The sequence below is a fragment of the Mus pahari genome, chromosome 8 (genome assembly GCF_900095145.1).
Source record: "Mus pahari chromosome 8, PAHARI_EIJ_v1.1, whole genome shotgun sequence".
Taxonomy (NCBI): Eukaryota; Metazoa; Chordata; class Mammalia; order Rodentia; family Muridae; genus Mus; species Mus pahari.
The window spans coordinates 48,669,745-48,684,913 of record NC_034597.1 but is presented as its reverse complement, the minus strand read 5'-3'; the positions used below and the strand labels follow the sequence as shown (position 1 = coordinate 48,684,913).

General features: G+C 40.1%; 1 protein-coding gene across 2 annotated transcripts in view; it reads left to right on the top strand.

The window, feature by feature from the left end:
• Xpo4 (exportin 4) overlaps positions 1–14,842 on the top strand; it is an 84,589-nt gene extending 69,747 nt beyond the window's left edge. For both annotated transcript variants that reach the window (XM_021204077.2, XM_029541921.1), the window contains 7 exons: positions 2,161–2,454; positions 3,187–3,367; positions 5,195–5,313; positions 6,726–6,856; positions 7,546–7,663; positions 8,872–8,964; positions 11,159–14,842. In XM_021204077.2, coding sequence (XP_021059736.1) covers positions 2,161–2,454; positions 3,187–3,367; positions 5,195–5,313; positions 6,726–6,856; positions 7,546–7,663; positions 8,872–8,964; positions 11,159–11,356 — 1,134 coding nt within the window. In that variant the 3' untranslated portion in view covers positions 11,357–14,842. The remainder of the gene's footprint in view (positions 1–2,160; positions 2,455–3,186; positions 3,368–5,194; positions 5,314–6,725; positions 6,857–7,545; positions 7,664–8,871; positions 8,965–11,158) is intronic.
• The last annotated feature ends 327 nt before the right edge of the window (positions 14,843–15,169 follow it).

The following is a 15,169-nucleotide window of genomic DNA, read 5'->3' as shown; positions in this document are numbered from 1 at the left end:
GGTGGATTTCTGAGTTCGAGGCCAGCCTGGTCTACAAAGTGAGTTCCAGGACAGCCAGGGCTATACAGAGAAACCCTGTCTTGAAAAAACCAAAACAAAAAACAAAAAAAAAAAAAGAAAAAAAAGATACTGACTGTATTGGAGTAGAACACGCTCCATTATGACCAAATTCTGATTTACTTTATCTCAAACAACTTTGCTCAAATGAGGTCACTTTCCGAACTTCTAATTCAACCATAGTGTGGGCTCCTTCTGTAATAATTTATTTCCTAAATCAAGTGTATATGTAGAGGTCTGGCCTCTGGTCCTTGTGTCTAGAACTTTACTTGTACAAGAGCAGACAGTCATTTATGTTTTTATAGCGAAGCTAAAACAGGCTGACTTTTTAAATCTCCCCTGTGCTGCTGGGGTCCCGAGAAATGATTCGGTGGTTAAGAACACAGGTTACTCTTTGTTTGTCTCCTAGAATCCACTTTGGGTGGCTCTCAGCTTCCCTGTAACTCCAGGTATAGGAGACCTGATACCTCTGTTTCTGTGAGCTCCTGCGTGCATGTGAATATACCTACCACATACAAATATAAACACATACCCAGAAATTGACCATAGTCTTTTTTGTCAGTTTGTCTCATCAGCCCTGGGATTGTAGGCAGTCCATTTATTCATGAGTGCTAGGCTTTGATCTCAGGTTGAACACTTTATGTGGTAACTTGGTTGGTTTTCTATTCTATTACTATGAAAACACACCATGCCCAAGGCAACTTATACATTTGATTATGGGCTTGCTTACAGTTTCAGAGAATGACTCTAACCATCGAGGCAGAGAACATGGCAGTAGGCAGACAAACATGGCACTAGAGCAATAGCTTACATGTTGAAACAACAACCATGAGGCAGAGCGAAGCTAATTAGGAAGGAGGACTTACCTCTTCCAACAAGGCTACACCTTCTAATCCTTAACAAAAAGTTCCACCAACTAGGAACCAAGTATTTAAGTATGAGCCTATGGGGTCTATTCTTACTCAGACTACCACATGTAGCAAGTACTTTACCAACTAAGACATTTCTTCAGCCCTATAAGTACCCTTAACACCCAGAGCGGGACTAATTATCTGAAGTTATATTCTGTGCCAAGAATTGGGGGGAGGGGAGGACTAGACTAGGGCTTTATAATTTAACTGTAGTACAGTAGAAATTGGCAAACTGGCTCATAGACCCAACATGGTTGCTGTGTTTGTAGATAAGTCTTCACTGAGTTATCCCTCTGTGTTCATATAGCACTGCTGAAGTGCACAGTATATAGTACTTACTCTCTGACCCTTGATGGAGAAAAACTTTGATGATTCCCTAGTGAGTGGTTCTGATTCTTTTTTTTCCTTTTTATAATTCTTTGGCCAGTCACCTGGAAAAAACACACATGCACACATCCCCTTATGAAGCAGAGGCAAGAGGATTCAGACACCAATTTGAAGCTAGTCAGGGATGCATAGTGAAACTATTAAAAAAACAAATAGGGGGCTGGATGGAGAGATGGCTAAGTGGGTAAAGCACTTGTCCCAGGAGTCTGAGGACAAAGTTTCAGACATTCAGCATTGCATAAAAAGCTGGGTGTGCGTGAGGTTCACTTAAAATCCCAGCACTTGTAAGACAGAGGCAGAGTATCCCCGGGGCAAACTGGTACTTAGATTGACCAGATTAGCAAGCTCTAGATTCAGCAAATACCTACCTCATTAAAGTGGATACCTAACGCCAATACACATGGGCAATAAAACTAGGAAGAATTGTGAGAGAATAATAAAATCCCCTTCCCCAAAAAGAACTTAGAAAAAATGGGATCAAAAGAACCATATTTTGTGACTTGGGTGTTGTTTCTTTGTGTATAGCACAAACTATGATAATCCTCAGTATGTACAACATACCTCAAACCTGTAATTCCTGCTTGTAGGAGTCAGAGATAGGATTCCTGAGAAACTGAGACCAGCCTGTTCTACCTAGCAAGACCCTGTGTCAAAGACTTAAGGGATAGGGAGCTTACTGGTTCAAATAGTCCTTGTTTTGTGTGCTCATTCTGCCCCAGTGAGGGTATTTTGGGGAATATAATCATCCAAGTCGAGGAGTTCACTCTGCATCTTAGGAAGTTTATGCTGTGATGCGCCTCCACAGGTTCTTCAGCCTCTTCAGCAGAGATTCCTGAGAGTGATAAACCAAGAGAACTTTCAGCAGATGTGTCAGCAGGAGGAAGTCAAGCAGGAGATCACTGCCACATTGGAGGCCCTGTGTGGCATTGCTGAGGCCACCCAGATCGACAATGTAGCCATCCTTTTTAATTTTTTAATGGACTTCCTTAACAATTGCATTGGTTTAATGGAAGTTTACAAAAATACTCCAGAAACTGTCAATCTCATTATAGAAGTTTTTGTTGAAGTTGCACATAAACAAATATGCTATCTTGGCGAGGTAAGTTTTATTCCTTCAGGATTACAAGTCTCTGAAGCAATGATGCTCCATTCTTTTCTTCACATTTAATGCATAGTTGTGTTTCTCCAAGATAGTCAAGCTGAATGAATATAATTCTTACTCCAAAATGTTAGTGTTATAGGAGGACTAATGTATTAAGTATGGCTGTATTAAAAGTATACTTTTATTATTCATCTTTAATTTAATTGTTTTCTTGTTGGAGCTTTTTTTGTTTTGGTTTGTTTTGGATCTCCCTGTGTAGACAAGGTTGTCCTCAAACTTACAGAGCTCCATCTGCCTCTCCCTTCCAAGAGCTGAGATTAAAGGTGTATGCCACCGTGTCCAGCTCCTTTTATTATTGTTGATGGCAGTGTGTGTGTGTGTGTGTGTGTCTGTGTCTGTGTCTGTGTGTCTGTCTGTCTGCACGTGTGCATGCTAGAAGTCAAGGGTGGGTCTCTACCTTACTTTCTGAGACAAGGACTTACTGACCCTACAGCTTATCAAGCCAAGCAGGCCAGAAGGGCTCTTGTCTCCTCCTTGTATAGGTATAGGATCCTAATCATGCATCAGCACTGGGCATCTGTACTCATGTTTGCCTGGCAAGCACTTTACCAACTCTCAACGCTTTGTATTGTTAATAGTAGAGCTGTTGTTGTAACTAAGAGTAGATTCACACTTTGACTCATCTACTAGATCCTGCCAATTAATACCACTCCTCATATTTTCTTACAGTCCAAAGCTATGCATTTATATGAAGCCTGCCTTACTTTGTTACAAGTGTATTCTAAGAATAATTTAGGGCGGCAAAGGATAGACGTCACGGCGGAGGAAGAGCAATACCAGGACCTGCTTCTCATTATGGAGCTTCTCACTAACCTTCTCTCAAAGGAGTTCATAGACTTTAGTGACACAGGTAAAGTCTCTTGGAGTGTTCCTTTCATTTGTTATTACTGTTTTTGTTAAAGCTGCAGGTTATTTTCCAGAAAAATCCCATGAGGAAGATCATTTTTCCAAACAAATGGAAGTAATTTCTTTAGCTGAAGTAAAGGTAGAGATGAAGACCTTTCTCTTGTCTACTTTTGAAATGTGAATATCAACTTTTTATTTGTTGTTTTCTTTTTTAATATAAAAAATCAATTTATTCTGCAATTATCACACACGTCTTTTATCTAAAAGAAAACTGGCTTCTGCCTCCGTTTTCTCCTCAGTTATATAGTTCTTGATAAATGCCAACTTCTGCTATTCCCACAAGGCCATGCAGCAGGTTCCGTTGCCACTCTCACTTTACAGGCTCGTTGGCTTACTCACCCCCATGTCGTAGCTAGTACGTTTGAGTTCACATTCAAATCTTTGTATGTGTCTGTAGGCCCTGGTCTCTAGAGCATCTGTTTTCAGCCGGGGCATTGAGTCCTCTTTAGCAGATATCCTGCATATCAGTTGCTTTATAATTCGTAACAGTAATCAAAATTGCAGTTATGATATAGCAATGAAATAATTCTTTGGTTGAGGGTAGCCATAACATGAAGAACTGAATCAAAGAGTCAAAGCATTGAGGGGCATTGCTTTAGAGGGGTATTCCATTGGCTTCTCTGTGTCTTCTGAGATGATTGCCCAATCAAACTCAGCATTTTATGGATATAGCATGGAAAATCCATTGGAGTAGGAAGTACTGGATTTTAGACTTGATAGTCAATACCTGCAGTCCTCGTGTTTAAGGAATCTGGGGTTGGAGCTCCCTGGATCTTTCCTCCATAACACTGGGCCATTGGGGTCACACAGGGTTGGAGAGACGACTCAGCCATTAAGAGCACTGACTGCTCTTCTTCCCCTGAGGATCCAGGTTCAAGTTCCAGTACCCATGTGGCAGCTCATAACTGTCAATTTAGGGGATCTGACACCTTCACATAGATAGACATGCAGGCAAAACATGAATGAAAATGAAATAAAAATAAATACATTATTTTTAAAAATAACTGTATTTACAGACAAGAGGTTGGTCAGTCAGTAGAACTCATTAGCACAGCTTATCTCTGCTTCCTTCATAAGCTACTGCCGAACTTCCTTGTTCTGCAGATCTGTCTGTCTTCAGAGTAACAGGCAGGAAGAAGTGCAGCTGCTATCCCAACACAAGAGGCTGAGGGGCTTTTTCTCCCCAGTGCCTTTAAATACTTACCCTTGCCTTCAGTGCAAGATTTTCAAAGTCTTTCCCCTCGCTTTACCAACCTGCTAACTTTATCTTCAAACCTGATAGAAGTGGGTTATTTTATAAGCGAAAACCTTTTATCTAGTATTGCCTTGTATTGTGCACTCATGGTCGGAGATTTTTTTCTTTCTGTCAAGATTCTCTAAGCTGGTACCATAGCAGCCCACATTAGTCACTTGTCCAGTTCTTGGGATTATTCTTGCTCTGTTGACTTTGTTGATTCATTTTCTTGTTCACTCCACCCTGTTAGTTTCATAGGATTATCCAAATTAGCTGGGGGTACTGAAGTAAGGCACTAATGTTAACTTTGATTTCAGGAATGTCTTTTGCCCATACTTATACACTGTCACTGTATCGGGTACTCAGATTCTCCAACTACAGTACAAAAGGACAGTTTGGGCTGGGAGTATCAGATTCCCTGGTATCCATTAATGGACTTCTTGGGTCTTTAAGCTTGACTATTCATGTTTTCTTAAGGGAATATTAGCTTTGGAGATTTAAGTTACGTCTGCACAAGTATGCTTTTTATTTTGATAGATGAAGTGTTTAGAGGACATGAGCCAGGACAAGCAGCAGGCAGATCTGTATCGGCAGCTGATGTCGTTTTATATGGAGTAAACCTAATTCTGCCCTTAATGTCACAAGATCTTTTGAAGGTAATTAAAATAATATGAACATAAGAGTATTAACATTTCTATTTCTGTATTTCTACCTCAGTCAACTGTGCTAACCTCTTAGTACACAAGCCCTAGTCCTGTGTGTGCAGATAATTAGTAACTTATTTTATCAGGGACTACCACAGGAATACAGTTCTGCTAGCAGTTTTAACTCTCTTCAAATTTGTCATTGTTTGTAAACTTCATTCTTGGCCAAAGGAGTCAGCGATGGTGGCTGTTTTCCAAGCCCTTCCATGTAGAAATGTGGTAGCAGAAACCAAGGTAAATTTAAATGACTTTTTTTTTTTTGCACATTACGGCTGTATTGTGCCTTGGTTCTATCCGTTAGTTAGTGTTAAGGTGGGTGGCACTGATGTTGCATTTTCCTCAGTCCAGAAGCACTCTGGGGGAGAGGAGGTTGTGTGATATATGTTATCGCAGAAGGCTAAGGCAAGAAGGAGGAGAAGGGTGTGTGTGTTTATAAGTGTATCCCGGGGCTGGTGAGATGGCTCAGTGGGTAAGAGCACCTGACTGCTCTTCCGAAGGTCCAGAGTTCAAATCCCAGCAACCACATGGTGGCTCATAACCATCTGTAACAAGATCCGACGCCCTCTTCTGGAGTGTCTGAAGACAGCTACAGTGTACTTACATATAATAAATAAATAAATCTTTAAAATAAATAAATAAATAAGTGTATCCCGTGCACATGTGCACTAACTGGGCCTGATAGGGTGGACGGGACAGAGGTACATGGCAGGAGATGGAGACAAAAGGCTTAGGAGTAACTTTAAGAAGTTACCCCTGAAGGAATGTCTACTGGGCAATGCCTGCCAACCCATGAACCAAGAGTTTTGTAACTACTCTTAGGATGGGAGACTTAACTCAGCTTTGTATACTGGTTTGCTTTTAGTGTTTTCCATTCTCCTAAGTCAGCCATTGTAAACATTTGGTCACATTTTCTCTGTGCTTAGACTAGATTGCCTGCTTACCTTTAGTTCTTCAGGGTTGTCCAAGTAGAAAGATGGAAAAGGACTGACAACTCTACTTTATGAATATCGTTTATCAGTTTAACATGTTTTCTAATACATTTAAGTGGGAAGACACATAACCAAAGCCTTTGTTCCCCATATCATTTTGTTGTTAGACTGCTTTATTTGTTCTGTGTCAGCATAGAATACCAGGACTTTTCTGTATCTCCCATTATCCTCTAGGAAGAGAATTCTTTCTACTATGTATTTTTTTCAATAACAGCTACTGAAAGATTTCCTTTACTGTAATGTATTTTACATTTCTGCAGGTCTTAATGTTTTCTATATTTTGTATACATTTTGAAAATTGTTATACTGGTTATGAGTTTGTTGGTTTTTTTATGAGACAGTATTAAACAAAAATATTTAATATTTCTTTTTCAGTTTCCAACCCTTTGTAATCAATATTACAAACTGATCACATTTATTTGTGAGATTTTTCCTGAAAAGATACCCCAGCTTCCTGAGGATCTGTTTAAGAGTCTGATGTATTCCCTAGAACTAGGAATGACATCGTATCCTTTAAATGAACATTGTTATTAGGGGAGGGAGTGTTTAGTTTTTTAAATGATTGGTTTTCTTTTATAACTCAATTTGTAACTGCTTTAATTCTTTCTTTTCCTTTTTTTTTTCCCCCTCTATCTTTTATTTATTTATTTATTCTTTGAGTCGGGGTTTCTCTGTGTAGCTTGGTTGTCCTGGAATTCACTCTGTAGATTAGACTGGTCCTAAGCTCAGACATCTTCTTCTACCTACCCGGTGCTGTGATCAAAGGTTTTCACCACCATGCCTGGTTCTAACTCTGTTTCTCTTGCAAATTTCTATGATTTTTTTTTTTTTTCTTTTCATACATCTAGTACCTGGCCCTCTGGTCATTCCTTCATTAGGTCATGTGATGCATTGCAGTTGGTTCTCTATTCTTAGCTTGCTGACATTATAATGTCATCATTTGTATAATCTCATCTACAGAAACAAGCTAGATATTACTGGACCTGGAAACTATCAGAGGCCATCTCGTGTGGAAATACTTCTTTTCTAACTCAGTTGAGACACTGCAGTCTGGCTTACCCCTACCATCTGTATTCTTAGCTACAAAAAGTCCTATGTATAATATAGCTGTCTTTTTTTTTTTTTTTTTTTTTTTTTGGTCTTCTATAAAGTCAGGTATATCTGATATAGTTTGCTCTTTGACCATTGTGTTCAGAATGAGTTCAGAAGTATGCCAGCTTTGTCTCGAGGCCTTGACACCATTAGCTGAACAATGTGCTAAAGCACAAGAAACGGATTCACCACTTTTTCTAGCAACACGACACTTCCTTAAGGTAAGATGCTTGGTGGATAAGTTGGAGAATCATCTACTTAACCAGGCTGAGTTAAGTACTTGCCTGGTACTTGCCCACCATGCCAACTAACCAGGAAGCTGCGGCTCAGTCTAGGCTCAGTTATAGAATAAGAGGGAGCTTTTTTGTTTATAGGTATATGGGTGTTTGTCTGGATGCATGTCTTTGTATCACATGAGTGTCTGATGCCTGTGGAAATCAGAAAAGGGCATCAGACCCCCTGGATCAGGATTTATGGACAGTTGTGAACTACTGTGCTGATGCTGGGGATAGAGTCAGGTCTTTTGGAAGGGCAGCCAGTGCTCTTAGCCCCTGAGCTATCTTGCCAAACCCATGAAACTCTTGATTCAAATGAAGATGTACTTGCATTCTGTTAGGGAAGAGAAAATATTTTATTCACTTTTTTTTGTAGTTGTGTGTGGGTTTGATTTGATTGTGGCTTTTTGAGGCAGGGTTTCTCTGTGTATCTTTAGCTGTTATGGGACTTGCTATGTGGACCATGCTGGCCTCTAACTCAAATTTGCTTCCCTCTGCCTCCTAAGTGCTGAGATTAAAGGTGTGTAGAGACCAATTCCCTGGGGACATGTTCTCTTCCACTTCTGTTTTGGTTTTTTGTTTGTTTGTTTGTTTTGTTTTGTTTTTTTAAGACAAGGTTTCTTTGTAGCCCTGACTATCCTAGAACTCAATCTATAGGCCAGTCTGGCCTTGAACTCATAGATATCCACCTGCCTCCTGAATGCTAGGATTAAAGTTGTGCCCCACTACTGCCTAGCCCATTTTGTATCCTTGAATGGTGCTATAAATATTATAAGGAATTTGATATTTTTAATTTACATTACACAGAAAATAACATCTGTGTGTTTTCCATGGATTAAAAAAAATGATTTAATAATTGATGTGTTAATGTAAGAAATCAACTATAACCCCAATCCTCTTTTCAGACCAGAAAGGGACTAGAGATTTAAGTAATTACTCTGGGGCTGGAGAGATGGCTCAGTGGTTAAGAGCATGGATTGCTCTTCCAGAGGTCCTGAGTTCAATTCCCAGCAATCACATGGTGGCTCACAACCATCTGTGATGGGATCCGATGCCCTTTTCTGGTGCATCTGAAGACAGCTACAGTGTAGTCAGATAAATAAAATAAATAATTACCCTGTGTTTTACGGATGTACCTTCTTATGTACTTGCAGCTGGTTTTTGATATGCTGGTCCTGCAAAAGCACAGCACGGAGATGACTACTGCAGCAGGCGAAGCATTCTACACATTGGTGTGTTTGCACCAGGTATTGCATCCCCTTTGCACACCAGCTCTTTGTGGGTCCAGGGACACGTAAGCCCATGCATGACCCCAGGGATGTTTCTTAGCTTCCTCGTGTGCTCTAGGCTTATGTTTTATATTTATAGGCAATCTGTTTGTCAGATCAAAAGATCCCTCTCTGTTAGGAGCCATTCTCTGATGCAGTTCTCACCCAAGAACTTGGCTTTAATCACTTGTGCTAGGAGCCCGGTGTATGTATATAAGAGCGTGAGTGGTATCTTTGAGGAATTCAGATTTCATAGAGTGGCAAGGTGAATCAGATTGGGAGCAGGAGTTTGCCTTCAGAGAATGTAAAGAACAGAGTATTATTTTGTTTAGTGATTTGGAAACAATGTGGTTTTGTTGTTGTTGAACCTTAAAGATCCTAAAACATCATTGCTATGGGATTAATGTAACAGAAGCACACTAGCCTCCTAATTCTAAAAAAAACTGCCTATCAAGTATATAAAAGAACAAATTGGGGAAGTGTGTGGCTTAATTTTCCATTCCCCTCATACCTTAGTATGCCCGAGTGATAGGTTGGAGAAGCTTTGCTATCCTCAAAGTAGGGTTTTCAGATCCTACCTTACAAAGCCCCCTTCTAGACAGTGTGTTATTTTGCTGTTGTTGAACCTTAAAGATCCTAAAACATCATTGCTATGGGATTAATATAACAATGTGTACCTCAGGCTGGAAGTACTCTAGGCCTTCTTTCTTGTGCTGTGCTCTTGTGGCAATCACTTACAAGTATCTCCTCCTCAGATGTGTGCTCCTTTTCTGTCCATTTTCTTACTGAGGTGCCATGGGCCTGAGAGCGTGGCTCAAAGGGTGCTGTAGGTACTTTCCAAGCCTGATGACTTGAGTTCAGTCCTTAGTCCTATGTCCATGGTGGAGGGAAGGTACCAACTATGCAAGTTGTTTTTGCACGCGCGCGCACACACACACACACACACACACACACACACACACACACACACACATAGTCTAAAAAATATATTAGAAATAAGAGAAGCATTGTGAAAAGAGAGGACCAACTCTGAACACATATAGCACATACCAATAAGTAAATATCAAAAATGATTTGAGGGTTTGTTTTTTTGGGGGTGTGGGGGTTGGATTTTCAAGACAGGGTTTCTCTGTGTAGCCCTAGCTGTCCTGGAACTCACTCTGTAGACCAGGCTGTCCTCAAACTCAGAAATCCGCCTGCCTCTGCCTCCTGAGTGCTGGGATTAAAGGCTTGTACCATCACCGCCCAGGTGTTTGTTTGTTTGTTTGTTTGTTTGTTTGTTTGTTTGTTTTTGAAAGACACAAAAAAGAGTGGGCACTTTAGAAGAGCTGGTGTGATTCCTGCTGCCTGGCCCAGAAGCAGTACTGTTTCTTAACAGTCAGAAGATTATCTAAGACTTTACTGGCCTTCCGAGCAGGCCTGTCCTTTGCACGGTTCAGGCAACCACTCTGGCTCAATGTTGTAGACAGTGGGATGGGGATTGGGAAACTGTACCCTACTTCTCTTTGCTCTATGTCACATCTGATTTCCTCATTTGGATGTTGTGATGTTCTAAGAAGCTCATGAAAATTAATGGCAGACTATCTTTTTGCATAGTGCTTCTCTGTTCTAGGTCACTTTCCCTTAAGCCTCTGCACACTCACCTGTTTACTAGTGTTATGAGAGTGGATAATAAAAATAGAAGATGCCACCACTGCATTATCCAAAGCTACTGCTACATTCCTGGCTTGAGACTTTCAAAGTGTTCTGCCTCTACTTTGAGAGAGCTCTCGACCCTTCTCCACACATCTGCTGCCCTCAGAACTGGGAGGACAGTGTATTTGAGCCACTGTTCACCTTAACATTCCAAGCACAGGAGTTATGAACAAAATGCACAAGAGGCAATGCTGCAAAGCTGGTACCATGTGGGTCTGGAGCCAGAATGTCTGTACTCATGTGATTTTCAGTATATTGCTCAATCTGGTAGAGTCTTCATCCGTAAAATGGGAATATTAATAGTGTCAATCTCATAGTAGCATACATATTAAATTAGCACATAGATAAGGTAAGAACAAGACCTAAACACTGAACTGTTGGAAAGAGTTTTTGTCTGCCCTGCCTCAGAACCAACCCCACATTCCCTGCTAGGATCCCCAAAGAAAACATTGTTATAGCTGCCTTGTTTCTTCTGCAGGCTGAATATTCTGAACTGGTTGAGACATTACTGTCAAGTCAACAAGACCCAGTCATTTACCAGAGATTAGCAGATGCCTTCAACAAGCTCACGGCGAGCAGCACTCCTCCTGCCCTGGACCGGAAGCAGAAGATGGCCTTCCTAAAGAGTTTAGAAGAATTTATGGCAAATGTTGGTGGTCTCCTTTGTGTAAAATAAACAAACAGAGCTATGAGCTTAACTTAGATCCTTTCTGCAAAGTGCACTGAATTGCTGAAAGTTGACTTGAGTCTTGTCCTGTTCCTCAGTTCGTTTGACCATTTTGGATTTTGGAAAGCCTGAGACTTTGATGTGGAGTTCGGTGAAACAGGAGAAGGTCAACTTGAACTTGGCTTCGTCATTAGGTGTTAGCCATCATCTGCCGTATTCTTGTTTCTAGATTCTGAATGGTGATTGATATTTTTCAAATGCAATTCCATATATGTGTAAACAGATATGGGGCACCATGAAATTCATATTCAGTGCCTTTTCCCCTTTTGTCAAAGCTTAGGTGGCTTGCCAAAGTTGGTATGTTCTCGGCATTAGTTTTCAAAATGTCCATAGATCCCTCATCACCCGAGGAGCTGATGGTAGGAGGGGATTTTTGGGCCCTACTGTGCATCATTAGAATATTTGGTTGTTGAACTCTAGAATAACCATTTTAATAAGCTCCTCCCTTTCGTTACCCTAAAAGTTTTAATACAAGAGATGCTGAAACCATGTAACAGGTTTTGTGTTTTCCAACATTTCCCCCCTTCGGTGATTATAATTATGCAGGAAGAAGACCCTTGCAAGTATTTGTTGGTTTCATAGTCCATCCTCTCCCCAGTTCCTCCCTTTCAGCCTCACTGTTGCAGGTTTTGTGTAATTATTTCAGGTTTCTAATCAGACTGTGATGCCTGAACTTGAGGAAAATACGTGTATATTTTTGTTCCGTAAAGATGACTTTAGGAACTGTAGCCATTTCATTGCCTTAATTTTAAGAGGAGAAGACAAACCAGATTTGTTTTAGAGAGAAATTAAGTCTTGACACTTAAGAGTTGGCTTTGGGTATTAGCTGCTATGAACCTCTTGCCCCTTTGATTATGTATTTATGTTTATCAGTGAGTGGAAGAGCATCCAGGTGTGGTTGCCTTTCTTGGTGTGTTTCTGTCCAGCCACACAGCCTGTATCTACTCTGAATGGCTTGCTTAAGCAATAACTTTTTAATGGGTGTGAATGACTAATTCACACAGACTATTGCACATTGGGGCATTAGGGGCAATAATTATGCTGAAGTGGGTGTTATCCTCGTGTCACAGGAGCCGCACTAACTCAATCTCAAAGACTTAAACATTTAACTTTAGCTAGGCACGGTGGTGCATGCCTGTATTCCTGGCATTCAGGAAGCTGAGTTCACGTGAAGACCAGGCTAGTCTGGGTTACAATGTATGATCTATCTTTAAAAAAGGAAAAAGAAAAATTCTCTTTAGATCCTCTGGCTTTTCTAATCAGGATTTTTATACTGCTCCCGTGCTCCTCTTAATTTTTGTGTCAGCTTTAATTATGAAAATGAAAGCTCATTTATAAACAGCAGGCCTCTGACACTGCCCACTGCAGGACCAGTCACACAGCACAGTGGCAGCTAGAGGCCTCTGACCTAGGTGCATCTGAGACTGCCATGCAAGGGCAGGCTCCTCTGCTGTTCTTGATGCCTCCCTGCTAAACCATCTGTCAGGTACTGTCCTCCTACCTGAACTGCACAGTCCGTGCTTCTTAATAGCTGATGCTCTGGAAATTTTGTGTAACTGTATACACAGAGCATCAAAATTACATCCTGTACCTGTGATGGTAGGTGTGTGAGGATGCAAAGCTTAGGGCCATAACTTTTTGAGAATCCTTTCTTCTAAGTTGATCATCATTTAGTAACAGTAAGTATGAAAAAAAAATCTCTACTGCAAAGAAGAAATATAATTCTACATGCTTTGTATTTTAAATACTTAGAAAGGTTGTTTTTAGATTTTTTTTTTTCTCTTTAATTGATCTGCAGCAGCAATCACTCTATTTTGTATTGTTCTTGATGTCTGTTTCCTCAGCAGGTGTGGTTTCTGTGTACCTGTGTGTGTGAAGGGTGTGGGCCTTTTGACAGAAGGCCTTGAGATCCAACTGAATAGATAGGTCACTGTCCAGGACAAAGCAGAGATGTGTAGGAAAGGATGCTTTGGTAAGTAGCAAGGCATCTATCTGTTTATAATAACTTGTATTCAGATGGAACTATATTTATTAAATTTGATGAGATCCTAGGATGATATGCTCCAATTCTGTTACACCCCTTTTGATTGAAGGAAGATTTATTTTAGATGGGACCAAATGATGCTTAAATGATCACCAGAATGTTGATTAGTAGCAAGATGAGGGAAAGACCCCACTGTTTTTAGATAATGAGAATGCCACTAATTGTCCCACTCAGATCTTTCAGGGCATTTGTGTGTTTGCTCGCTTTACTGAGTGTTAAGTTTGGTCTTTGGCCCAGTTTTGTTTTTTGCTTTGTTTCCTAGTGCTCCTTGGACTTCTGAACTGTATTAATATCCCACTTCTTTTTTCTTGATGCTCTTGCCCCAGTGGGTATTGAGGCCACTGACTTCATTCTCATGAACTAGTTTTTCCAATTCAAACTGACTGTTAAGTTACTGTTCCCTTTTTTAAATACACATTAAAGGGACACTGTCGAGTATTTGATTTTTCCGGTTTTTTATTCATACAGTACCTGTTAGCCTTTATTTTTCCACACTTTTGTTCACTTTGTCTCATTTTATGATCCTTGATCAGTTGTTTCCCAGGGCACAATCACTAATCTACACAGTCACGTGGAGGTTGTCTATTAACACTGGTGCTAATGTAGCAGCTCCTGCAATTGCTCCTTTAGGTCTCTGGAAAGGGTAATTTGACAATGTCCTTGTGTTGAGTTGATGGCTCTTTGGATATTTGACAGTGTCCTTTTCAAACATAATAGTTGACTCTGATTCTGGTGGAAGACTGCGTTATGTCAACATGACTGTATTGCTTTTGTTGGATAGAAATGACATTTTGTAATTCTTTCCCTAAATTTAACTTAAAATTTTCAAATTTATTGTATGAAAAATATCTAATGATAATCATTTTAGTCTGTTCAGATGAGAGGGTGCTACTCTTTGTCACAATTTCACTTAAAAACAGATCTATAATTTTCCCCATTCAACACTCTTTTAGAAGTCAGGTCTGTACACTCAGCGGCCCCTTATTTCTGTTAATACTTGTATGGGTCCCTCAAATACTGAAGGAAAGCCAGCTCTTGGCTTTGATCATTTCAGCTTGGAGCTTCCTAGGGGATAGGTAGTGTTGATTGAACCCTGAAAATATTTTTCTTTGTTATATTCTTACATATATTTTGTTTGCCATCTCTGTTGTCAGAGGTGATTGTCATTGGCCCTTCTTATCTCTGTCTTGCAAGTAATTATCAAATATTGTTTTCTGAGTAAAACATTTAGCATTTCAAGTCTGAAGGAACTGCAGTATTGTACAGAGGGACTCTTTCTTTCTCAGAAAGAGTAAGTAACTCATTCCGACATGAGGGAGGTTTGGTTGGTTTTCGTGACAGGGTTTCTCTGTGTAACCCTGGCTGTCCTAGAACTCATTCTATTGATCAGACTGGCCTCAAACTCAGAGGTCCACCTGCCTCCCGAATTCTGGGATTAAAGGTGTGTGCCACCATACCGCTAGATAGGTTTTTAATATTATAATTTTCTACCAAATCCCCCACAGAATAACATAGGTAACGGGGTATGTAATAGTATTTTAAATTATTTGAAAATGTAAGTGGATGTTGTCTGACTTTTTCTAAAAACACTGCATTTCTTTAAAACTTGGCTTCCTAGAATTAGAAAGGAAAATGTCCAATTTTAACATCTTGTTGAATTCAAGTTGATTTAAAGGGCCATGGCTCAAATTGAACTTAATTTTACCTTAGGCATAAAA